Below are 27,532 nucleotides of genomic sequence, written 5' to 3'. Positions count from 1 at the left end.
TTGGATGGACTGTTTTGTAAGAAATGTCTCCAGCAATTTTTTTTGTGGAGTTTCTCTCCCACAAACTTACTTTATAGTAGATTTCTCCTCATTGTTTAAAAACTGTATGACTCTGTGAATTTGATAGGTGTATAGGTGTCTGGTTAAAAGTATCAACAGACCTACCTTACCTCTGAAATGGGTATGGTGTCCAGTGAACGATCTGAATTATGATCGCACTCAGGAACAGAACTGTGTAGGATCTTGCTCCTCCAAGAATTTTGTAGTGTGTTCCTCACAGTGGGCGTGTGATGCATGGGCGAATGCACCACACTTCCTTTTAAGTGAAGTGGAGCAGTAAAGCGATCAGGCTACAGGTGGTGATTGGCAGATGTGCGCTCAATAATCCTAGCCCTGTACACTAGTCAATGCAGGACTAAACGTCTACAGTAGGCGCAGATGAAATTTCTGTTAAACCTGTGTAATCTTGCATAATTTCATATTGCACTCATTGTTACCCAAAGATTGGTGGCAATAGTAGGTAGGCACAAACAATACACGAACAGTTCAAATTTGTAGACTGAACACCTTTCTGCCAGGAAGCATTTGCCTTAGTCGGATTGAACTTCCTTCTTCCATGTGTTCAAGCTCATTGGAGTGCACAAGCTGGGGCCATTAGTGAGCTCAAATGTGCTCTTCTAGACTACAGACCTGGGGGTATTGTAGCTAAGCTGCTGCTTAGGTCACAAAATTGGGTGTTGTACTAAACTTTCTTTGCCTTGGTAATGATGTGGCAGGCCAACAGTAGGTTCTTTAAGAATCAATTTTCAAGTGGCACACTAGCATAAGGAGTATCTGGCAGTTTTTTCAGTTTTGTGCTGTTATGATGACAAGATGATGTAGGGTTACATAAAATCTTACCCACCACTAGATGCCACTGCGTCCATGGTCCTCTACTGGTACAGCATGTGTTAGTGGATTGGCTTCTTGCATTTGACCTCTCTGGAGCACCAAGCGTGTTTAACAGCATCTCAATTGTCTTCATCTCTCGCCATTCAGAAGAAACAGAAAAATGCTGAGGCCGTCCACACATGTCCTCCTGGAGTATTGGCAAAGATTCAGACAGTCCAGGCAGACTACATTCTGCATTCATGTTCTTGCTAATGAGAGATCGAGCAGCACCCTGAGTTCCCTCTCAAGGGTGTGCCTGCCCTCCCAATAAACAAAACCTGAATCTCAATGTTTCATTTGAGTCGATGATTGCAGGTGCACTCACTAACACTCATTTTCAGGGGCCAGCACTCATCGATCTTCATCGGAAATTGAGTCAGAGCAAGAGAGTGAAATACACACTAGGGAGCAAGAATTTTGTAGTGGAAAATGGTAATTCGAGAAAAGGGGTGAAGGCATCAATCTGCACGAGTGAGATAAAGAAACAGGTAGTGTCTGGTGGTGGATTATAGAGGCATGGGGAAAAATCAAGGCTATGCCGCCTGGTTTTTGGCATGCTGGCATTCAAATGTACTGGCCGCAGGCTACTGAGCAAAACTTTAGGCACTGGCTCATATTCTTTTACAAACTAAGCACTGCTTAATCTTCTCCTGAAAAGTCACTAATGAGGTGAGCTATACCCTGACTCCCATGTCAGTGCTGACAGGCAGCCAGTCTGCCCTTCAATGCTCATGTTCTATTTCTGTCAGAGGCAAGCTTTCCATGGGCCCTCCACACAGCCATGGCTGAATATAGTTCTGCACCTGTATAAGGAAGTATCCTGTGGATGGAGATAGCCTTGGTCTATGAATTCGATCTAAAGGGTTACTGAAGCTCACATCTCGGTATCCTGCACAAGTGGCTGCATCCAATATACCTCATAGCCCTGCCCTGGTTAGGAAGTGTGGAAATCCAATGTCCTTTGTCAGATTACAGCCCCTTTGCCCCTGGTTTACCCAAAGCAGAGGACAAAAGGACATGTCGAAAAGATGCAGGCGATGGAAACAGACCTATCAGTTGTCATGGTGCAGTTTTAATTCATACATACAGTGTTCAAATATTACAATAGGATTACAAAAAAAACTAAAACAACCAAGGAGAAGAAAGTATTTGCAACTATTCACACCAAATATAATTTGTTTCAGATGATACAACAGTGCATGTACAGTGAGTATTTCTACACGTACAAAAGAAGAGATCTTTTACCATAAATCAACGAGGATTTGTTTAATCGACAACTTAAATATCCTGGCGTCTTTCTTCCCACAGCCCCCTCAATGCCAGAATATGATACAGAGGCCCCTTTCAATGAAACTGAGACCACGATCACAGTGATGCTGAAGCCAGCCCAGTCCAGAGGAGCCCCAGTCAGGTACCGTTTTATGTTGTCTGTCACACGTACTGTCCCTTGCTCTATTTTGTTTTGTGTACTTCATGTTCTGAGATACTGAGTGGACTTTAAATACCTGTCTCTAGGTGAAAATGTATAGTCCCATTATGATTCTTACATGATTACACACCATAAATCTTGAAACGATTTTTAGTTTTAGTGCATGTGATAATGCACATGACTCTGATGAGAAGGATGGCAGAAGGACAAACTTACCTGATGAAGATCTGGTGCAGCTGAAGCTTCCTGGGTCGTCGGCGAACCTAGAAAAACAGAGCCAGAAATTTGTAGAAAGACAGAAAGGACAGAGTACATGAAGGAGGCAGACAAGAAGGAGAAAAAGATGCCAGAGACTAAAAGGAGGACTCGTTCTTTGAGTAGGTGGAGGAGGCTAAAGGCAGAGGAAGAGGAGGGAAAAGATAGAGGAGACAAAATGTTGAGATAGGAACCAACCCCCAGATGCATCAAGCATCCATTTTACGATTCCTTATTAGCGAAAAATAAGGATTCACTAATAAGGAATAGCAAAATGCTATGCATGAAGAAATTGCTAAAGAAATTGCGATTTCTTAATATTCCTTAATTGCGACTCGCAATTAAGGAATACCTTCCCATTCATTCCTATGGGCCTAGAGGCCCATAGGAATGAATGGGAAGACATTCTCAATTTGCGATTAGCAATTAGCGAATCACAAATTGAGAATGCAATTTCAAGGGTGCAAGGGAGTCCAAAGGACACCCTGTTGCACCCTTGAAATTAACCTGTGCACATATGTTGTGCACATACATGCCCTAAGGGCATGTGTGTGCGCAACATGAAACTTTGAAAAATGCACAAAAGTGCATTTTTCAAAGTTTTTGAAAATTACCATGAAGTTCAACTTCATGGTAATTTGCTCCCCCTATTAGCGAAATCGCTAATTTTTTTACTTTGTTGCATTGCATTTAAGGAATCTCAATTTGGGATTCCTTAAATGCACTCGCAATTTAAGGAATCTCAATTTAGAGATTCCTTAAATTGCGATTTTTGCATTTGGGATGATGCATCCCAAATGCAAAAATACCGGTCGCAAAGGGGCAGATTGACCAGATTTTGACCAGATTTTCCTTTCATGCATCTGGCCCAAGAGCGAAGAACGCCCCAGACGCACAGAGGAATAAGAGAGCTCATCAAGACGAGGCGTGGATAGAGGAGTGATGGATTTCTTCAGCAGTGACTAAGGTGAAACAGCCTCTATAATCCCGGAAGATTTTGGCTAGCCAGGTGGGTGCAGGGTTTAGGGGTTGCAGGGAGAGGAGGAGGGGCAAAGGGCAGTTCCGTGAACCTCTTACACCCTTTTGCCCAACAGATTAAAATCTCGGCAAATTTCAGAACCTAACACCTCCTCAAACCCAGGAAATATGCACATAGTGATAAAAACCTCTGGCCCGACAGGGTATTTTGGTGGAAAAGCCCCCAGGCTTAAAAAAATCGAACTGTTTTAGTCCCCCCCCCCGGTGCATGGTGTATTGGTGGCCAGGGTTGACGTGGGTGGGGCAAATCTTGCAATCCTAAAATGGAATATAGCAGGTCTTTCGTCCAAGCAATACACTGATCTGATCTGGCTTGAGTTTATCAATTATTTTCACATCATATGTTTCCTGGAGGCTTGGGAGTCCTGACCATCATTTTGGTTAGATGGTTATAAAGGTTTACAAGTAACCTTCCTGTGAAGCGAACAAAGGGCGGGCTGATTATGCTGATTTCATTATCTATTAATGGCAAGTTTATAGCAATAGACACAAAGTACCCCATTTTCAGGCTGTGCTAATTGGGTTTTCAAAATCTGTTAATTTCTTGTTGATTATTTTTTGTAATGCTAGTGCATTGGAATGTGATCTTCAGGTATTATTTGCTTTTATGGAGTCTTTATCTGAGGAGTATCAGAACCCTATTGAGTATCTTCTGTTAGTGGACTTTAACATTAAGGGGGTTACAGCTGCCAAATTCAAGTGCCATCTGCACTTTGAGTTTGATTTGTCTTCATATGGAACACTTGCATCAAGGTGAATTTCTAAATTCAATAATTAATCGATTTGATCTGGTCCCTATACTAAAGTTGTGTTGTGATACAGAGGACATGATTATTCATCCTACATTTATTGGGAGAGTTTGTCATTCAATTATTGATTATATTTTTGTTTCCCCTACTTTGCTTAGAGAGGGTATTAACTTCAGAGTGCATTATTCTACTTTTAGAGCTCACAACCATATTAGTATTGTTTTGAATTAGTTAAGACCTCCAAACGAAGAAGCCAGAGAGATGTTCGTAGTGACACAACATAAGAGAATTAAAGGGGCAAAGAGAATCCCAATGGACTTAAGGTTTAAATTGTTTAACAGTTGTGCTCAGACCTTACTACCTGTTTAATGGTCGATGCAGAAGGGACAGAAGCACTAGCTGCCTTTAGTAAAATGTGTGACCATATGTGACAGTTGTTAGTCTCTCCAGGTTTAAAATCCACTAGTAATTCTAGCCCTGCATGGTTTGATGTTGCTTTCTCCAGGGCTCATAGAGCGTTGATGAAGGCCCTAAAGTTCTCTCCCAGGGATAAGGAGTTGATAGTATCATGTTGCCTTAATTGCAAGTGTGAATTGCAAAGGTGAAAGTACAAATTGAGGGAGGAGGCTTGGGAACATCTTAATAATGCTAGGTGTCTTGCCAATAGAAGCAACATTTGCAGCATAGTTGATGCTCTTTTTGGTCATGCTGTGATTTGTTCCCATATCTCAGCTGAATCCTGGGTGAGTCATTTTACTGACATTTATTTTGCGCCTGCTTCCACTTTGGAGGCTGGTTTAGCGGCAATTGACACGCTAGGCTATTTACCTTTGGTTTTTACAGTGGAGAACGTCTATGTTGGTATATTGGTGCTATCAAAAAACAAGACTCCAGGCCCAAACTGGATCCCAGCAGACTTGTATACAGTGCGCCAGAGATCTTGGCTCTAGCGTACCCAGGCTATGAATGTGGCTCTTAAGGCGGGGGTCCTCACTCGTAGGATACCTCAATTTTAGTTCCCATTTTTAAAAGGTGGAACAACAAGGACTCTAAGTGTTATTAGCCCATTTTCTTAAGAGACTCGTCATCAAAGTTGTGGGCATGGTAGTGGTAAATAGACTGCTCAGTTGAGCAGAGGAGAATTGCATATTATCAGACCTGCAGTATGGCTTTAGGCCTGGAATAAGCACCATCGGTTAATGCTGCCCAAATTTAGAACTCTTGGTCAAAAAGTACACGATTGCCAAATTAGGCACTTTATATTTGGCCTTCATGGACCTGAAGTAAGCTTTCAATATACTTAACCAAGAGAAATTATGGACAATACTATTAGTCATAGGTGTGAATACTAATATCTTAGCTTTTCTTCGAGACTTGCATAATATTATGTCAGCTGCTATGCGGTATACTCTGGAGGAAGCATGTACTGATTTTTGTAAGATACAATGTGGGGTGCATCAAGGGTGCATTCTTGCCCCATTCTTGTTCACCCTCTATATTAAAGGTTTGCAACAGCACCTTATAACAAATGGGCAGGACCCCTCTATTGCTGAAAATTGGTCTCTACCTGTTTTACTTTTCACAGATGATGGGGTGCTCTTATCTAGAACAAGAGTGGGTCTGCAACTGTCAACAGATTATTTTGTGACATTTTTAAACACTCAGGACTTGACAATAAATTGCAATAAATCTCACGTGATTGTGATAGGCCCGGAGCAATCTAGGGCCAAAACAATATGTGCCCAGGGTCATGCTCTGGCTAAATTTCCCTCGTTTTCCTATTTAGGGGTTCGTTTCGATGATACCCGTTTCTGGCTTCGCTTATTTTCTACTAAAAGAAATATGTTTTGCAGAGTTGTAACAGCTATGTTGAATTTTGTTAGGAGGCTGGGTAACAAACCACTTCCGGCTGTTTTGAAGATCTATCAAGCTAAAGGTATGTCTGCCATGACCTACGGTTGTGATATATGGGGCTACAGAGGAGAGTTGTCTTTGCAGCTTGTTGAAAATAACTACCTTAGAGGCCTTTTGGGTGTTCCAAAATGTACCCCTGCTTTCATTGTTCACCAAGAGTTCGGAACACTGTATCTAGGGGATACATTGGCCGTCTGGCCACTAGTGAGATGGATCTCTGTTTGGTCTCGGGAGGAGAACCAACTTGACACAATTATTTTAAGGCATTGTTTATTTCTTGATTATGGCTGGAGAATTCCATTGTTTAAGTACCTGAGCTCCTCATTTTCTAGTTCGTGCCATCCGGTTAGCACTGACAGACCTGGGCACATTTTAAAGGCAGATCTGGTCTTGATGAAGAAGGCATTCATGTATGTAGGCCAGTTTGACAGATAAGGTTATGAATTATTAAAACTCTCAGTTCAAGTTCATTCCTGGTTAAAACAGTCCCACTGATGGAGCCTTATCTACTTAGGGCTAGTGTACCTAATCTTCGATTTTTGCTGACGAGGTTTAGATTGAACGAATTGCATTGGCTCTTAGCCTTACCCAAAGGAATGAGCAATAGATTGCATTCTAGTCCATGTGGTTGTGATTTAGTGTCTGAGCAACATACACTTCATTTTATCATGTTTTGTAAATATTATGTAAGTCATAAGGAGCTTTTATTTTTCCACTGTTTAAGAATTGTTATTCCCTTTAAACAAGTACGGCCAGCCCAAATATTTCTGAAATTATTGGAAGATGATTTTGTGTGTTACTCTGTTGCTAGTTTATTGTAAAAGGCACTTAAAATATGACTTTTGTCTTCTGATTGATAATTTATTTTAGTGCTTTTGATTTAGATAGATGTTGCCTTTTTATGGCATCGAGCATTAGGACTTGTCCACTTTTTGATGATATGTATGTATTTTTTGCGGTTTTTATGTTTTTTGGTGTATGGTTTTATATGACTTTTTATAACATTTTTGTATCGTTTCAAAATAAAATAAATAAATGAGAAAAATGAATGGCAGAGAATAAAGGAAACAATGCAAGAGAGATTAGATTGTTTTTTACCATACAGCTGTTTAAATGTCACACATACTGTAGAAGAAAGATCAGGGCAATGTTGATTTCTTATCCAGATCCTCAGGGGCAGGAATTCTTCCTGATAAGAAGAATCCAGGTGGGGAGAGATGTAAGGGGAAGTTCCGGAGAGGGATAGGCTTACGTAATTAAGATCCTGTGAGGCTGAAGCTTCCTACGTCATTGAAAATGCTAGAAAAAGAAAGAGGACAGTGTCAGAAATGGTAGAACGAGAGGAGGGACAGAGTAAACGAAGGAGACAGACAGGAAGGTGAAAACAAGGACAGACATTAAAAACGGTCACATCTATGTGCAAGGGAAGGAACCAAAGTCAGAGAAAGAGGAAGGAATGTGGAGAGAAGGAGGAGCCGATACCAAGATGGATGAATGCCCCAGATGCACAGAAGAAGAGTGCTTAAGTTGAGTACTGAGGAGCAGTGGAATCCTTCCGTGGTGACCAACCTGAAAACACCTGCCAAAACCCTGAAGGATTCTGATCATCCATTTGAGTATTGTCTTAGGGGATGCAAGGAAAGTAAGGGATGCCGTACATCCCTTGCACTTTACTGGCTGATGGAGTGCAGAAGGAGCAAACTTGCAAGCCTAAGACATCCACAAATCCAGTAAATACATGCATGGCAAAGTAGTAGTAATTCAATTCCTCTGACATGACATAGGGGCCGATTATGATCTTGTCCGGAAAGCAATCCTACTGAATCAGTCCCGGAATGCTTTCCGGACAACTTGGATCGGGTAAGTCCAAATGAGCGATTTGGATGTTTCTGGATACTTCCGGATGCGGTTCATTCGGACTCCAATTGACTTCAATGGGAGCATGTGTTCCGAAGGAGGACACTGACTCCCATTGAAGTAAGGGGTGGATGGGGAAAACCTTGCACCCTGTGGCAGGCCCCCCAGGGTGCCTGCCACACTGTGAATGGTTGGAAATGAGGGTCCCTTGGGGACCCCTGCTGGCCCGATCCGGAGGGCCCAGGGTGAAGGGGGCCTGCTACGAGGCCCCCAAAGACAGATTCCGGGAGCTAATTTGTTCTGGGGAATCCGATTCTGAACAGCTGTCCGAATTGGTCATCGTAATGGGTCACTCAGAAAACGAGCCCATAGAGCTGTATAATTCGACTTCGAAAGACTTGACCTATCCGAATGCCTTTCGGAACTGATTCGTACAGCCCTACCAGTTTAAAGGCATCGTAATCGGTTGTTGCCAACTGTGTATGATTCGGTTGGCAACAAGGATTCCGAATTGGATTTGACAAACCCGAATCCGATTCGGAGCCCTTCCGAACGGGTTCGTAATCCACCCTATAGTATTTTGGTGACAAAAAGCCCCAGGCCTAAAAACAGAGATTGAGAACTGTAGAGAACTATGAATTTCAAAAGCCCAGACTTCACCAGAAAGGGGATGGGGACATTTTTTGTGACATTAAAAGTCTATCTGGGGACATTATTGATTTTTTTTTTTTTTTTTTTAAAGTGCACATGCCTGTAGGCCTGTACAAGGAGCCTTGCTTTTTTAATTAGCTCGGATTGCAAACAACCAAATAAACCGAATTCCTCTGTAAGAGGAAAGAGCTATTTTTACTTTTTTTGTAACTTACCTGGTTTCATATTCTGCTCTGTCATGGGCCGCCGCTGGTTGGGCGCAGATCTTGGTGCCTTTCAGAAGAATGAAGACAACATTCATCAGTGGAGTTCCACTAGAGACTTATATTTTTGAACTAATATACAACTGTGAAGTACATTACTACTCTGACAAATAAACTGCAACCCTCCAAGGAAACTGTGAATTTGTTTGAATGATTAATTTGCGCTCCTCTACATGGACCTATAGGAAGCTGCTAAGTTCAAGTTCTTTGGTATTCGTAGGGTTTCCGAACACCATGAATGACTGAATGAAAGCGCATTATTAAAATACAATGGAGACCTCATCTGAGTATCCTGACACTCTTCTGAGACTGCTGAGCTGGAACCCAAATACAAAGTCAGAATCGTGCTCTGTTTTGAGTAGATAGGTTATTGAAGCTTCTGCGAATGCAGAATAGTTCCAACGGAGACTGAGTTAGCTAAGAAGGGAGCTCCATCCATCCTACTTAAAAAGAAACAACCACCCTGCCCGCTACTCCGAATCCAGGGACTAATAAAAAGGTTGGGACAACTTTTTACGACGATGACATTTGTCAAATGTCTATCTGCTATAAGCCAATTATATTATCTAAGACAGTAGGTGAAGCCAAATTTTCGGAAATAAATCACAGTAAATTTTGATGGGAGAACCGTGATTCTAGTAAATACACAAATGATTGTAAACACGTACACACCGCAGTTTCATGGGTTCTTGGGCTAACCTGTCACTAGGCAGTGCAAATAATTCATAATAAAAAGTAGGTTTTCTTGCAATAATTTTGAATCTCTGTATTTTTTCTTCTCTGCCTCTGGCCCAGTCAAGAGTTTCTTAATTGGGGCCAAAGACTCAGAAGCGTTGCTTTATTCATTCAAGACGGTTTTGTCTTCTCCATTCTATTTGCGGCTCAGACTCTTCATATATACATCATAAATGATGGGCCATGAATACTGATACGCACGTGGCCTGCGAAAGTTATTTTGTTTAAGGCGGCACACGATTCTCTAAAACTTAATGAGGTGCAGAGAGCTGAGGGCCTGTTGTGCAGAACAGTTTTTTTTTTTACAGAAAAGGTCAGAAGTCGGCAAAGTTGCAAATATTTTTCCCTCTTTTTCGTCATAAAATAAAAAAAAATACAAGGTTTGTGATCTTTGTGAATTAAACTAAATAACAGGAGAAATCTTCTGAAAAGTAGAGGTTGGGATTAAAAGTCATCAAGCAAACAAAAATATTGTTAACAGAGTTATGTACAAAACTAGTTTTGCAGAAGATTCTCAGCAAAATATTGTAGGCAAGAAAGCCTCTCCAGAAAATGAAACTGACCGAAGAAGGCAAACTCTGGAGTCATTTTCAGGAGTAAGTAACTGACATCTTTCTGCTATTTACTCTTTACTCAATGACGGAATCAGCTTTCTTGATGCCGAAACCTTCCTGCTTTCTGCAAATGAATTGGTGAAAGCTTACCAGTGGTTGGGTAAAATTTAATATCTGCAGGATCATTCATGGGAAGCGTGCAGAATGTCAGCAGTCATTAAAGCGTGTGGGATGACACATTGTAAAGGTTGCATTTAGAACGTGATGGGAAGGTAAATCCGTATGATGCATAATATGTAGCTTCAGGGAAGCAGTGGAGGGTACCTGGCCACGCTCAAGAGATCCCAGAATCAGCCCTTTGGCCATCATTCCTTTTCAAGCTAGCGAGAGCTTGCTGTGGATGAAGGTATATTACAGCAGTTGTTAGCTTTGAATTGGTTATATCCCCTCACGGGCAAATCCCATGTCTTTAAACTTCATTTGCTACGCAGAGATGCTGGCCCAGGGGGCAAGCTGATGCAAAGGGAAAAGGTAAGAAATGGCGATTTTCTTTCTGTGATATTATGCAGAAGGCTTTATTACTCCAGCGATGGGACCGCTGCAGGGACAATGTGCTGCTCAAATGAGACTTGCATCAAATCGCAGCATCAGGAAGAAAGAGGCCACATAGCAACAGAGGTGGGATGCGGGGAGGTATTTCCTTTGATTTTAGTACATTCTATCTGCACGAACTGGTTCACACACATTTGCATATCTCAGATCGGGTACAAGCCAACGCCCAGAGGATCATACTGGCACATGCATCAACATTGGAGTTTGCGATTCCTTAATTGCGAAAAATAAGGAATCGCAATTAAGGAATCGCAAACTGCAATGCATCAAGAAATCGCTAAATAAATTGCGATTTCTTAAAATTCCTTAATTGCGATTCTCAATTTAAGAATCGCAATTAAGGGATCCCTTCCCATTCATTTCTATGGGCCTAGAGGCCCATAGGAATGAATGGGAAGACATTCTCTTTTTGCGAATCGCAATTAAGAAATCGCAAAATGAGAATGCAATTTCAAGGGTGCAGGGGGGGTCCAAAGGACACCCTGTTGCACCCCTGAAATTTGCAATTAAGTACATTTTTCACACACACATGCCCCAAGGGCATGTGTGTGTGTAAAATGGCACTTTGAAAAATGCACTTTTGCGCATTTTTAAAAGTTTTCGCAAATTACCATGAAGGTCAACTTCATGGTAATTTGCACCCCTTATTTGCGAATTCGCAAATTTTAAAGTATGATGCATTGCATTTAAGGAATCTCAATTTAAATGCAATCGCAATTATTTCTTAAATTGCGAGAACAACAAATGCAATTTCCTTTGATGCATGTGCCCGATAAAGTTTCGACTATGGACCTGGGGCAGTTCTTGACCTCCCCAAATTTTGGAACATGGGGCAAGTGAGTAAAGGAGAGTTACATTTTTTGGGCATGAATCATGTGATGTAGTTATAAATAAATACATAAATCCAGATTTGTACAGCGCGACTTATCACTCCTAACGGTATCCAGGTAATGGGGGCCATCAGGAGATTAAGTGAGCTATTGCTCAAAGTCACAAGATGCTGAACTGAGCTGCTGCCAGGATTTGAACTGTGAGCCCCGCCGCTTCGAGGTCAGCTGCTCTGACAACTGCGCTACACCTCTCCAGTGCAATGTGATTAACTCATATGCTATGCCCAGAAGCCAGGTGTCAAACATTGTGTTGTTGGTTATTTGGGGTGTAAGCCCTGGGCAAACAGCAACCACAATCCTTCTCAATGTGAAGACACAAGCAACCCTAAATTAATCTGTGCTCAACCCTTGGGCAGCTTGACACAGAGCAGTCAGGCCTAAATAAGTAGCCAGCCCCAGGCTGAAGCACATGCCAGCTCTCCCCCTTCTATCTCTGCTGAAAACTGTCTGCCTGTGTCCTTAGGAGCGCTGAGCTCCGGTAAAGGGGGCCTGAGAAGGAAGGACAGCGAGCAAAACCCCTGGAGTGGCCTTTTCCGGAAGCAATGATTTGCTTTTGCTTTTTAAATAGGCATAAGTATCTGAAAACACAGCACTGGCGCTGTCACGAGCTTGATGTATGAGCCATGATTATTAGCTAAACGCTGGTTGCTGCGTGAACTTTATATTTTTGAAGCCTGTTTGAAAATTGTACACAATTTGTTAGGAAATGAGCAGGCTGGTGGGTGCAAGTGTTAGGCATGTTTTTGTTGTAACGTTTTCGTTTGGGGTTAAAAGGAGGACGGTTATGTCTGCTGTGTGAAGTGTTTCCTAATCAAGTCGTATCGTTGCGGAAAACAAAAAAAAACACCATTCCCCCATCCAACAACCCTAAAACCTCAAAACACAACGTTAGCAACATCATCAAGTGTCGGATCTGTGGTAGTCCTCCAACAATGGGTTGCGTCACCCACGTAGTCTTGACGGGGGGACAATATGACCAAGGTCCCGGCTCACTCCTGCTCCGGATGCTCTGAAGAGTGATGATCACCTTACCAGTTAAATCATGCGACACAGCCGATTTTATAAATCCAAGTCTTTCTCACGTGCAGAAGGATTCTGATTGCGTGAGGCTCTATAGCAGGGCTTTCTGCGGCGCAGCAATAGAAGGCGTGACCCCCCTTTACTAATGGTCTATAATCGGTCCGGTTCTTGGTTGGAGTCCATAGGTATGTTCCCTTCCCCGGCTGGCAAGTTCTCGATTCGCAGCTTTGTCTGTACAATTGTTCTCGAGGATAGTGTGGCCAGTCGTTCCCCAGTCCTGGGGCTTGCTTCCACATCTTGGTCTTAAGCACCCCTTAGCTGGACAGGATCAGCCCCCGGTAGCCTGTACTCCGGGTTTTAGGTGAAGTTTAATTATACTGCCTGCCGGCATCATTTGTGGTTGTATCTCGAGCTTGTGGACCACTGCGACCTGGGGGACCCGTTGCTCCGTGTTCTGAGCATTTTCTTTTGTGGGGGCTCAGAATCCTCTGTGGAGAGTCCCAGCAGCTCCAGACCCTCTCTTAAGTCTACAATGTGTCGCTGTTTGTTATGGTACTCGAAGCTAAAACCAAATGAGTAGGTTCATCGATACTTAATATTACCGTTTCGTAGTTTGGATGTGATTGGTCGAAATTGCTGTCTCCGGGCCAGGGTTGCAGGTGCCAGGTCCTAGTAGATAGTGCAGGAGTGGCCCTGGAAGGAAATGTCGCCTTTTTTCTGGGCTGCCAGGAGTACCACTTCCTTCACCTTGTATGAATGAAATTTTGCAATGACATCTCTTGTCCGTTGCCGCCCTCCGGTCAGTGGGCCTCCAACTCGGTGCACTCTTTCAAGCTTGATCTTGAGTGTCTGCGGGCTGATGATCTCTGCAAACAGTCCGTCTAGGAATGCTTCAAGGTCTGGTCCCTCTGCCCCTTCCTCCAGGTCTCGGATCTGTAGATTCTCCCGTCTCACTCTGTTTTCTAAGTCCTCTGCTTTGAGCTGGGTTTGACTGAGTTGGTCTTGGAGGGTGAGCACATTTTCCTGTAAATCGGCGGTGTTTTTTTTTTTATTTCTCTTACATTCTAGGAGTTCCATTTCTGGGGCTCTCTCCATCTGAGGGACACCTTCCCCGTTGCAAGGTTTAGAGTTCAAACGATTGCAAAAGACAGACGGGTGATGGGTATATTTTGTTGTAGAGTACGCATAGTCCCCGCCCTTACAATTATAAACGCTATATTTATTGTTGAAGGTATTTTTGGGAAACAGGTCGGGATATGTGAGAAGTAACGTACATCAACCCTACACCTTCCATAATGTCATGCTTGCAAGTTTATCTCGATGTACCAACTGTTAGTTTATCTTGCTATATAGGAAAAATGCTAATAAACACATGTTTGAAAAAGAAAAGGAGGACGGTTGCTAGGCCATGTTAAGTTCAATTGTATTTAATCAAGTGGAGTGTGCCAGATTTCCGTCTGGTGTTCAGCGGGAATGATGTCTGTGCTACAAGAGACCGCTTGGAGTGCTGGCTCCCCAATCCACGTTCATGGCTACTGCTATAAGGGACATCTCCTGACTGGCCGCCATTGTGAAAGTGAAAGCGTGGCATTGTGCGCTGCAAAAAATCAAAAACAAAAAGATCATGTTATAAAAGTTTAGTTGGGCAAGCCACACAGAAGAAAATAAAGGCGCGTAGCAGTCATTGTTAAAGTTAAAGCGTGGCATGGTGTGCTTCTAAAAAAAAGATAATGTCATAAAAGTTTATTTGGGCGAGCCATGTAGAAGATAGAAAGGTGCAAAGCTGCCATTGTTAAATTTAAAGCGGGCATGGTGCGCTGCTCAAAAAAATAAAGAAAAGAGCATGTTATAAAAGTTGAGTTGGACAAGTCACTTAGAAGAAAAGAGAGGCTCACAGCTGTCATGTTAAAGATGAAGCGCTGTGTAACGCGATGCAAAAATAAAACATAGAATGTTTTAATGTAGGCACTCTTACTGAACTGTGCACGCTAAGCAACTGGAAAAATAAACTCATGACTCAAATTACAGGAACAATTTGTCAGGAATGTGTAGCTGTTGAGCCTGCTATGCCGGCTACGATGAAGAACTCATTAACAAAAGAGTGCTCAGAATCTGTAAATAAAAAGTACAGAGTAAGTTCACATGTACCAGGGGCAGTCATCATGAGAGATTACAACAGTAGAAAAAGAAGGATTAAGGAGGGACTACTAAAGACATTAACCAAAGAAAAAGAAGCATTTCAAAAAGACAGTGAAAGGAGCCAATTAAAAACATTGGAGGAACGGAAAATGGGTGGAGCTTAAAGCCCATATACTGAATATTGCATGTATCGAAGAGACAGTACAAGTGCTACCTAGGCGAGACCTAAAACACAGAGTAGACTTCAATAAATAAAAGAAGATCAAAATGACAAAAATCCAATTAGTAGAACTGGAGATATTTAATTGTAAAGTGTTTTGTGAAAATAGCACAAGAGGTGTAAAGTGCCATCTGTGGATATCTGGTTGCGCCAACCACAACAAAGTCACAAGTCTAGGTCGACTGAGATGAAGGGTGGGCTGGTTACAGGGACCCAGTTAGGCCTGCTGAACAAAAATACATTGAATCCTGGTTCATGGAGTGTTCTGTGGATCCGAGTCTAAGATGCGTCATGCAGCTGAGGCAATGCTTCGGTTGCAAGATGCGGCAAGGCAGAGATGCGAGGACATGTTGTGCCAACGTCGAAGATTCTGTTGTCAGGGATTGTGATGCAAAGCCTTGCCTCAGGGATGCGCCACGAAGTGTGGGCAATGCATCGGTTCCAAAGAGCTGCCAGGCTGCGATGCAGAGTCTGGCGTTGTTGTTAATGCTGCCATTGATGAGGAATGCGAGGGCCTGCATCAACAATGTGAAGCAGCAGTTTCAAAGGCAATCTGGACTGTGGCACCAATGCAGGTCTTGGCAATAGGTCCAATCCACACAGCACAGTTCAGCTCAGGGTAGCACCACATAGCAGGGTAGATGCGTTGGGCCGGTTACAGGGACCCAGTTAGGCCTGCTGAACAAAAGTACCTTGAATCCTGGTTTGCAGAGGGCTCTGTGGTTCCACGTCTAAGTTGCGTCAGGCACCTAAGACAAATCTTCGGTTCCATGATGCAACGTGGCTGAGATGGGAGGACCTGTTGTGTCCACGTCGAAGATTCTGTTGTCAGGGAATGCAATGCAAGGTCTTGCCTCAGGGATGGGTGCAAAGTGGGGGCAATGCATCAGTTCCAAAGAGCTGCCAGGCTGTGATGCCGAGTCTGGCATCCTCGTCGATGCTGCCATCAATGAGGGTTGTGAGGCCTGTGTCAATGATGTGCAGCGGCAGTTAAGGCAATCTGGACTGTGGGGGCAATGCAGGTCTTGGCAACGGGTCCAATCCATGCAGCACAGTTCTGATCTGGGTTGTTCAAGGCAGCAGAAGAGATACATCGGTTCCGCTGAAACCTCAGAGGCTGCGCAGCACACTAAACCCATTTCTACTGGCCCATGAAGGGGGTGGCACCACTTGGCAGGGTAGACTCACAGATAGCAGAGTTCAGGTGCAGATGCAGGTTTGTTGGAAGCTTTTTATGCCCCTGAGGCTTCTGATGAGAAGGCAAGCCAACTATTCCTTGGAGTCACTCTGGGTTCTAGAGATGCAAGTCCAGTCCTGCTCACCCAGGCAAGAGAGCAGCAGGAAGCAGCTGCAGAGCAATCTTTCTTCCTGGCAGAGAATCCACAGGTCCAGAAGGTCATCGAAGTGGTGGTATCCAGAGTCCAATAATTATTCCCAGTTGTACCTTTGAAGTGGGTAGAAGCTCCTAGATGCATGCCTTTAAACTGCAAAGGTGCCCTGCCTTCCCTGCCCTGGCTCCAGACTAACTACAGGGGGTATGTAGCCCTTTGTGTAGAGACAGGACACAGCCTATTTAGGTGTATATGAGGAAGTGCCCAGCTCCACCCTCCCATCCTAGGAGTGACAGTCCATCCAGTCACACCTAAGCTCCCATTGTGTGTGGCTGACCAGAAGAAATACACAAAGCCCAACCACCAACAACACCCAGTCATGTTGCCTGAGACATGTTGATGGCACCAATCGGATAAGGCAAGAAAATGCTCACTTTCTAAAAGTATCATTTACAGAATAGCAAATTAAAAGATCTGACTTTACCATAAGTTAGGATGTTTTAAATTGGGATTCCAGAGACACCAAACACGAACTGGTTATCTCTTCCCATTTGGAAATTACACTTTTAAAAATGTAATAATACAAGTCCAATGTTATCAAAGGAGAGAGATCGGCCTTTCAATAGGGAAAAACTAATGTAAGGGCTGTTCACTACCAGGACATGTAAAACTTAGAAAGTACTGGCCCTACTTTTTAAATACATGGACTCTGCCCTCTGGGCTGTCCAGGACCTACTCTTGTGGTGACTTATATGTACTAAAAAGGAAGATATGAGCCTGGCGAAAGGTTTATTTTGTCAAGTCAAAGTGGCAGTTTAAAACTGCCCCAACAGGCTCTGCAGTGGCAGGCCGCCTGAGACATGTGAAAAGGGCTACTTAAGTGGGTTGTACAATCAGTGCTGCAGGCCCACTACTAGCATTCATTTAATTTACAGGCCCTTGGTACATGTCGTACAACTTTACTGAGGACTTATCAGTAAATTAAATATGCCAATTTGGGTTAAGCTAATATTACTATGTTTTAAGGAGAGAGCACATACATTTTAGCACTGGTTAGCAGTGGTAATGGGAACAGGGGCCTAAGGTCAGCAAAAACAAGGTCAGAAATAATGGATTGGCAGAGTGGCTGCATTGCTAGAAACTTCGGTCTATCGCTTCAGGCAACGTGCTTGAAGGAAAAGTGGCTCACAATGAGTTCCCTAAAGTCGCACTTCTAGGAAACAGGTTCATCGGCAGACTATAGAAATAACACTTTAACATCTAAATAAAACTTTAGAAACTTTTTCAACATTAAGAAAATAAACCCTGTGTTGAGTATTACTTTTCTTTTCCTTAGTGTCATGCCTGTAAGTTGTACGTCTGCGCTATACCTGTCTTCCTTACTAGTGTGCCACACATGTTTGTTGCTTAATGTGCTATCGTCCATAGTCCATACCTGCATGTACTCCCTTTACACTATAACTAGATTCCATGCCTGTGTTCCATAAATATGCAAGCATGTATGACAAACATGATTTTATTGGCATTTCATCTCTTATACATACATTTGTTATACAATAGTGTTAAAAATATGTTTTCTGTATCTATTTTAAGAGGGTACAGAGAGCAAACGTTTCTTTAAGAAGTTTATTTAAAGTCTGTGAGTGAAAACATAGGCACAATGAAGTGTAAGATCTTGCATTTGGCTGTCATTCAATCTTCGTGTAGCAGTGATGAAACACAGAATGTAAGGCCCTGCCTAGAATCTTTCTCACTTCGAAAGTAGGAACTACAGTCCTACTCCTCATACTTAACCATCTACCAAGCCAACAGTGCACCACAAATGAAGTAATTAGAAGTCACTTCCTAACAAGGCCCTCAATGAATCTCTAAGGGGAACCATGTCTCCATCTTTCTCACTAAGGTGTGTGGTCTCAACCTTAAAGTCATAAATATGCCGCCAATACACTTTCAATGTTTGAGAGGCCTGCATTTCAATGTGTGCTCATTTTGATATCAAATCGGATTCTAGTGTAATGCAAACAGTTTCCAGCTAGGCTTCCAATAAGGAGGTCCACGCACCAAGCAATCAAATCTTTGAACATCGCTTTTGGTTTACATGAAAACCTGACAGAAAGCCTGGTTTATGAAATGAGTAATTTACATTAAATTAACAAGGAAGATAACGCTGTCATGAGGCAGGTTCTATGTCAACCCCTGGAGCCTGGAGTTATAAATATATAAGTCTAGTTTGATTGTTGTCCCTGCTCCATAATGTCACTGGATAGCACAAGTCTCGAATTATGTTAGTAGTGAAAGAGTGGATGGGCTAGGAAGTAGATGTTGATACAGAGTCAATGACTATTAAAGATCCACAATATTGAAACCGTCTGTGTATTCTACAGACAGAAAATCATGTATGGTGATATTAATGTTCAAGAAATATTTGCTCCCTGATGAAGTCCTTGTTAAAGGGCAAAAAGCTCTGAGACACTGTTATGCTAAAGATCTTATCCAGATCACTCTTCGTTGCTTACTGTGCTCATATCATTCGTGTGATGTGACATTTTGTCACAATTAATCAAAATATTTCCTCCAGGACCACAATAAAACAAGTACTTCTCTGAGTAGCAAGATTTAGGGATAAAGAATATGGAATGTATGTGTTAGTACTGTATCCAGTGTGATATTCTCTATAGTTATGGTTGCCTATGATGTTTTAAAGGCAGCTTGCTGAGGAGAGGGCATTAAAGGAATGTCTGCTCAATGATAACCTCTGGTCTTGCCATAAAATTAATTCAGATCTATTTATGCGTCCCTTTCATTATGAACATGAGTGTGCTGGGCAGCTAAGCAAGTCCATATTATAGCGAACATCAATGAAGTGTGTTCTATGCTCGACTAAGACTCTTCCTGCCCCTCCGGGAGAAGGGCCAGACATCCTTTTTCTCTCTTTTTCGAAACTTTACGGAGCCTTGAATAGAATTGTTTGTGAAAATAAGTTTGGCAGTTTTTTCGCTGCTTGAAGGAAATTTGTTTCAAGCCTTAATTATGGCACATATATCTAAATTACTGAAACATGATAAGAAATTCATGATTACAATTATAGAGTCCTTAATTGGAGAAGCATCCACCAAAATAAGAAATTCATAATTAGTGAATGCTTAAAGGTGCTAATTTCTTCCACAGAAACATAATTTCTAAGCCTGTCTGAGATGTTTCTTTTATTTAATGATGAACTCTACACTAGCAGTAAACACTTTCCTTTTTTCTGTCGTATATGAAGCATATGCTAATAATAATCTAGCAAAATAGCATCAAAGACCAACTTATACTCAACGATCAATAAAAATGAGTATCTCTCTGATTTCAACGTTTTCTAATGTTACCCTACTTGTGTGTCGTGAAAGACTTCATTATTTAAAGGCATTTTCAAAACTTTGACCTGAAGTGGCAACACGACTGCCTTTTTGGAGCATGTTAATTAGAGATTTGGAACATGTTCTGTTGGGCACAGAAATAATTAATCATTCAGGTTCTTGTAGGGTGTGACTACTCACCCATTAGAGTCTCAAGGTGCTGTTTGGAGGGGGATCTGCGGTTCAGTCGTAGAGCTAGGTCTTGACTTCCTCCCTGCATTGATGACAGTGATACTGATTGCCTAAGAACTAGAGGCAAGGAGTTTCAGGTCTTCGCAGCGAGGTAGGAGAAGGATCTTCCTCCGGCCGAGGTCTTGTAGGTCCGTGAGATTGTGGCCAGGGCTAGTTGGGCAGAGCAGAGATGTCTGGTGAGTGTGTAGAAGGAGAGGCTGTGGTTGAGGTGTGCAGGTCCGGCGTTGTGGCGATTATTTTGTATTCCTTTCTCAGGGGGATGATATCTTAGGGTATTGCATCTGCTGCAGTGACCTGTGTGTAAACTGCATGCTAAATCAGAATTCCAAGAGAGTCTACTCAGAACTGGAAACCTGACTTTTCGTTTGGCCTTAGTGTCACACTAACCTAATATGTTCAGAGAGGCCTAGGGCTTTCCCTGGCAATGTGAGGTCCAGAACCTGTTCTGTGACATTGAGGGGTACATCAAGAGTGTCTTTTGTTCTTTGAATCTGTAGTGTTACCAGACCTTTTTCTCTGTATTATGGAGAGATACTACTTCTGGCTCCCCAAGTGTAAAGTTCTGCTGTTATGCAAAACCCAGAACCTTGCTCCAGCCTTCTGTATGCATGTTGAGTGTCTGTAGACACAGTCAGCACAAAGTACATTTTCGGTAGTAGGACTCTGTATGGTGTATGAATCTGAGTACTGCGGCCAGTAGGATCCATTTTGGACGCCTTCGGTTTCAGCATGACAGAAGATGGAAAGATGAGGGTACATTGGTCCAGGGAGGTGGAGTTTATAGCCTCCATTTCTGTAGCCAAAGGGATGAGTCCTAGACACTGTAAATTAGGGTTCATGATATATTCATCATATTTTCAGTAGCTTTGTGTGCCATTTTAACACTTCAAACGGCGTAAAAATGTATTTAATATGTAATCGGTATTTATTTTTTACCATATATAAATTCCAACTATGTACTGTTGACTGCAGAACGTATGCAAAGTAAAATGCATACTCATAAATTAGTGTTTCAGGATGCGGGCCGACCTTTCTTTGAACATGTGGTGAAGTAATCATCAGCCTTGCACGGATGCTGGCGATGCTGTGCCAGTTCTTTTCTTTGTAAGTAATATTGCCTTGACCTTGAAAGTCGGTGTTCCAAGGTGGTTCTCTCAGCATGATGGAGATGTATTCCTATACTTTACAGGTTATTCTATTTGTGAACTGCGCAGTATCGATGTTTTCTTTCCACGTGGCCCTAAATTTAAATAATGTGAATATTGGCTGTGAAACATGTTACATGTGTTACCTTGCATTTGTAAGTTGCTAGATATGTTCTCGTCATGGCTCGATCGAGAGCTGCACCATTCTCGGGGGGGGGGGGGGGGGACTGAACCTAGTACAAGGATAAATATTTGGTGAGGATACCGGTATGCTTCTCAGACGGTAATTTATAGCTAATTGCAGATAGTACCAGTCAAAACCACAACGGTAAATAACGTTTGTGTTGGGCACATTTGTATAACAGCACTTTACTTACAGCTACCTCTGAAATATTAAGAAATAATATGTGCACATGTTATTGGCTCCTATGTTATATGTGATATTTTAATTTGTGTATTTCTTAGCTAGAGCATTTACAATTAGTTAAACTTTGGTGGTAGCAACCAGGGTAATAAGGGAAGAGTGTAATTTATCATCTTCTTCTAATGGGAGTTAGCACTACAAAATGTGCATCCTTTTGAACACTAGCCCATGGTCTAAATTGGCATTTTGTTTCTTTATGTGTGCCTAGTGATGTGGACATCTCATGGTGTCCCCATAGTGAACAGCAAGTAATAGATTCTGTGTTTCTTATAGTGCTCAGCGCTGCATGAGTCACCTCTGGACTCTAAGGGCTTGTTGTTGGCAGTAGGTAAAGCCTCTCAAAGCTTTACAAGCAATATGTGTGTTTCCCACAGATCTAATTTTGAAGGATTCATAAGACTTTGCTCCTCTGCCCCTCAGCGTCTATCAGCTGGTTGTGAAGGAGGAAAGGTTGCAGAAGGCCCGGCGTGCTACCGACGTCACGCAGTGTTTCCCAGTCCCTGTCAGCTACAAGAACGCGTCGGTTCTCGACTCTCCCCACTACTTTGCAGCAGAGCTGAAGCCCAGCAACCTGCCGGTGATACAGCCATTCACCGTAGGGGACAACAGGACCTACAACGGATACTGGAATGCACCTCTCTCTCCAGTGAAGAGCTACAGTATTTACTTCCAGGCGCTCAGTAAGGCCAATGGGGTAAGTATGATAAGCAGTTGTCATGCTGATGCATAGTTGACGTGATATTTAGTATCGATGGATGGACGGATCAATGGTTGGATGGGTGGGTGGGTGGGTGGTTGGATGGATGGGTGGGTGCATGGATGGATGGATGGCTTCATTCAAAGGGTTTAATAAGGTCTCAGTAGTGTGTACCCCTCTGGATGTGTGTTTGAAGTCTGTGGCAGGGATTAAAAAGGTATTGCTGATGTGATGCATCTTTTCATCTCTGGATCTCTGTTGCTGACTACCTATCTAGCCAAATGCTTCCTATTTGATTATTACAGTATTTCAGTTTATGTTTTTTTGTTTTTTCTTGGATGAGAAGCTGCAGAGCCCAGAATAGTCACAAACTAGAGTTCTGAAGGTTGGAATAACTAATGGTGCTCACAAGCGGAATCCAGTGGCTGGGCTGATGTGTTCACCATTGACCATGGTTGAGGGACAGCATTTCATCGTTCCTGCATGTGAACGACCCTGACAATTCTTTACTTAGCATACAATTATTCCATAGTTCCCTAAAGTGGCCCAGGGCTGCGTGCGCTGCATTACAAACGATGCCTTCATTCATCGCTAATTTTACAACTTGAAAGGTGTATTCTGGGACAGTTGACACGTCAACAAACGCACGATGGCTCTTTATTGTTTTCTGTAGATGAGCAAGGACCTGTTCCATGTTGTTCCCCGCTTGCCCCGGCCCAAACCACACTCCTAATCAGCAAACAGAAAGCTTTTCTTCGGATACAAAGGAATTAATTTGACTAAAAAAAGTTTCAGCTCCCTTGAAAAGCAGCTGCTTTCTGCCTGGTGACAATTGCGAGTGATTGTGTATTGTTGCTTTCTCCCCCCGGAGTGAAGTGGAGTGCTCTGCTGCATCCAGCATGCTGTCTGTTTCGTTACCATTAGCTGTGATTGTTCCGTTGAAAAGAGCATAATTAGCTGCTGGATGGAAAACAAGATTGGCAAATTGCTGCGCAATGTGATTGGCCACCTTCTTGCTTTCTGCTGCGTGATGTTATTGGCTGCAAGGGTGAGAGACTGGATGCCCGGGGATTCAATAATTCCGCTCTGTGGTGGGAACATTGAGTTCATCTGCTTCAAGGTCGTTCAGGAATCACTGAGTGAGAGCCCGAACAGGCAGGACGGTAAGCAAGACTGTCTTCTAGGAGCAGTGAACCTTCTTGGGACAGGTTACAGGTTGAAACAAGGGTGTCACAAAGAATACAAATGTAAACGCAGGTTTTACATACAAAATCGAGTATTTTTGTACTGGAAGGTTCGAGCACACAAATGTGCAGACAACTTTTCCCACCAGTATTGTATACCACCGTCCCAAAACCTTTGATAGTGCAGCTATATTTGCACACCATTATTCAAAACAGGGCCGGACTGGCTGTGCCGTGCAGTGGGCATTTCCCCGGGAGGTCGGTTTTGAAGCAGTGGGGGCCGGTTTTGTTACGGAGGGCCGGTTTTACAGCAGTGCTGCAATATCGGCCCCTAGTAACAACAAGCGTTTCCAGCCTCTCAGGGACAGGCTGGTGCTGATCCGAGAAAATAGCCAGGGCTGCTTTGGCTCCCAGTCCGATGCTTCTAACCCAGAAACCGGATCAGTGCAAGTTCTGCAAATGAATCAAAACAAGGTTCACCTAGAACTAGTCAGATTTCCTTAGTTTCTCAAAACCCGCCACAACGCGCCCAAACTTAATTTCCAATTTTGATTAGCTGTGCCGCAGAGAAAACCAGTGCTCCCATAATGGATACCCGAACAGCACCAGTCCTCATAGTACAGACTGTGTGAAGAGGGGTGTGAAAAATATGCCATCAAAGTCCCTAAGATGTATCATGAAGAGAAAAATTACTCTGTCAAGAGGCTACTCTATGTTGGAGTTCACCAACTCATGAAATAGGCAGAACATTTCACCAGTGATTCTTGATGTAAAGTATGTAATTTATGTGTAGACCACGATGAGCAACAGAGTAAGGTGGTTTCTCTACATGCTAATCTCCTATGTATACTCAAATGAAAAATAACCTGATCCTCTTGGAAAGCAGCGTTCTTGAGCGGAGCGACGAAAGGATCAGGGCGAGACATTTTAGGAAGTCTAAGTGATCAAAGATCTTTTTGGGGTGTAAGGAGACCCTGTATGCTTCGAGTGCAGAATGTTTTCAATATGTTTGTTGGCATCCTGGTAGTTTTTACTGTGCATTTCGACACAACATGTTATTTTCTCACATAATATTTTGTTTATTTGCTAAAGTATGATCTTTTTATAAATTAAAAACGGATAAAGTTGTCGTTTTAACCATACAGGAGCAATGGTAAAGGTTCAGAAAAATAAAGAGCTTGTCTGATGAATTTATAAAGTAGAGCCTTGCACGTGGTCTGGATCAGTGAACTGAGACCTCTGGTTTTCTTTGGGATCCAGTCTGGGATGCTAAGTTGAGTTGATTACTGGTTTGAGTATCTGGTTTGATATGTTGGACACTGTGAGATCATTTGCAGAATCTGGAAACAAAATCCAGGAGCCTTCGTACTCCACCCTCAAATAATATTAATATTATATGTGTGTACTGAAGCTCGCCTTCACCCCATGGAGCTTACTCTCTTAGCACTATTGATACATATTAGATGTTTATTGGCAAAAATAAAGAAGTAAGAAAGTGGATTAGAAGTTAGAGTGGACAGTAATATTCTTGTTAGGTTCAGTCAATGTTTTGCTTCTTTGTGCTGAGCTCAAGCCCTGTATGGCACAGGGCAGACACATTTGATTTAGAAAATGGCAAAAGCGTTTAAAAGTATCAAAACAGTTAAAAAGTCAATAACACAGCACAAATAAAATTCCACTCCAAGTTCTAAAAATAGAGAATATTTTAATGAACAAAATGACACCAAAACAGTAAAATTATATAAGGGGAACCAAAGGTTGTAATTTTTAAAGTTTTTAATAAAAATATCACCAAAAATTGCAAAATGCTCACTGTGGGCAACTGGTGGCACTACCAGGACATGGGTAGGGTTTCAAGTAAACCACGATGGAGAACAGATCATATAGGAGGACCAGGTTGGTCATGATAAAACATTTACCTTCAGACATAAAATTTCAGAGTAGGTAGATTCCTCAGCGGGGCAAGGCTAGAGTGATTGAAGTTGATGAATGCTGGTTGGCATTGGGCCAGCTGAGTCAGATTTGCTTCTGTAGAGGAGAATGTAGCAGTATCAGCGGCATATTCAGGCCTATGGGTGATGCCTTGTAACAGTAGGAGTACCTGGGGGTCAAAGCAAGGCTGTCACTCAACTATGAGCCCATATACCAACACCCAACAAGTGACAGAATAGTGGGAACGAACTAGACAGTATGGCTAGGTGAAGAAAATGCCCAAGAGCAGAGGGAATCAATCCCATCAGAGGCCACACTGTTCCGCCCTTTCTTGCATCATTTGAGTATCCCTTAGCTCAGAAGGCAGGAGCAAACGGTCTAATGGTTTAGTTGTGACCGTATTGAAATGTGCACAAAGTGTAATGAAAGCGGAAAGATAAAGGTGTGCCTACTGGAAAAAGCAGTGTGAAAAAAAGTGAAATATAAAATCGGATAAGCTGAGTGGATCTCGATAGTTTATTAATATCCCTCAGTCTCCCAAGTCTAAAACCAAAAGTGCAAACACAGATTTAACAAAATATCCGTGCGAGTAGTGGTCAACATGTTTCAGCATTCATGAAAATTTTTCAATGCATTCGTCAGGACCAGATTTTAACTAACTACTGCTTTCATAAGTAAAAATAGAAAAATATCACCTGCGACGTTCAGGTTATTTAACCACACACCATTAGTTGTGGCTGTAGCGCCTCACCCCACCTGGCTGCAGCTCAGGTTAGGAGGAGCACCGCTCTGTCCGTCGGTGTCTCCCGGCAGTCATCCGAACTGTCTGGGGGGGCCCCCCCCAGACAGTTCGGATGACTGCTGATGATGATCTCTTATTTGGAATTCATTTCGCACAACAGTATTGTGTTATCTTAACAGTAAAAACAGCAAGGAGGTTGCCCAACCAGAGCGTGCAGAAGAGAGTGATCAAAGTGTGAAGTGAATGAAGAAAAGAAAAAAATTCACAGTAATAAAAAAAAACGTTTCACATTACTTATCGGTCAATAACGGTATTGTATTTTATCCGTATTGAAGACCTGGCCAGACAAAAAATAATTTTTAAGAACCATTGAACTCAAAGTTTTAAAGAGACATTCATGTCCTCAGTATGCACTATATAGTGTCGAAGTACTGGTCCAAGGTAGGGGTAATAGCGTCAACGTTTCGACTCGACTTAAGGCCAACCGGTGATTTGAACCTGGGGCATACGAGTCTTCACCAGGACATAAATAGGAAAGGGCAACCACGGGGTATCGATGACCCTATAAAAAATAAAAGGGGACATTTACCCAGTTGTAGTGGCGACAACGATTTATTTATAACCATAAAGGAGAGCCATACGCTTACCCTAAGATGGGGAACCAACGAGGTATGTATCCTCAATCAGCAATGAGTACTTGTACTCCTGTAAGACATAATTTATACAGTGTGCATGGACCTGATCTACTATAGTTAACAATCATCTGTCCAAGGTTCGTGTGTCTCAGTCATTAAGGGTAAAGCGTTACCTTGATCATAGAAGACTCAATCTTCAATTTTAGGGGTGGGCATAATCTTCCAAATTATGCCATTAATGAGGTGATGGTACCTAAAAAATTACAGGCAACATCAGCGCATTGAACTGCATCAGTATCAGTCAGAAGAAGCTATGTAATAGCCCACACTTATTACCTTAATCGATTCAATATTCTTTAAATACATCCAAAGCTCCTGTCATCAAGGTTCAGGCAGCTGTGTAGTTAAAAGAAAAAGAAAAGATCAATTCGCTCCATTAAAACCAAGTGCTGATTTAAAAATCGGCCAAAGCCGATATTAAAGAAGTTACTGGGCTTCTAGAGCTAGTGTGAGCACCAGTAATCCATTGAGAACGGCAAAAAGATTACCATTCGGGTAGCGTGTTCCCTCCGCGAAAAGGAAGCCGAGCCTGGATC

The 27,532-nt window shown here is 42.5% G+C and overlaps 1 protein-coding gene across 1 annotated transcript in view; it reads left to right on the top strand.

The window, feature by feature from the left end:
- PTPRT (protein tyrosine phosphatase receptor type T) overlaps positions 1 to 27,532 on the top strand; it is a 1,693,536-nt gene that overhangs the window by 1,201,405 nt on the left and 464,599 nt on the right. The window contains exons 11-12 of the mRNA XM_078652140.1: positions 2,239 to 2,341; positions 22,167 to 22,440. Coding sequence (XP_078508266.1) covers positions 2,239 to 2,341; positions 22,167 to 22,440 — 377 coding nt within the window. The remainder of the gene's footprint in view (positions 1 to 2,238; positions 2,342 to 22,166; positions 22,441 to 27,532) is intronic.

Source organism: Lissotriton helveticus, chromosome 7 (assembly GCF_964261635.1).
Source record: "Lissotriton helveticus chromosome 7, aLisHel1.1, whole genome shotgun sequence".
NCBI classification, from domain to species: Eukaryota; Metazoa; Chordata; class Amphibia; order Caudata; family Salamandridae; genus Lissotriton; species Lissotriton helveticus.
Note: the sequence above shows the minus strand (reverse complement) of the source record. Positions and strands in the feature narration are given on the sequence as shown.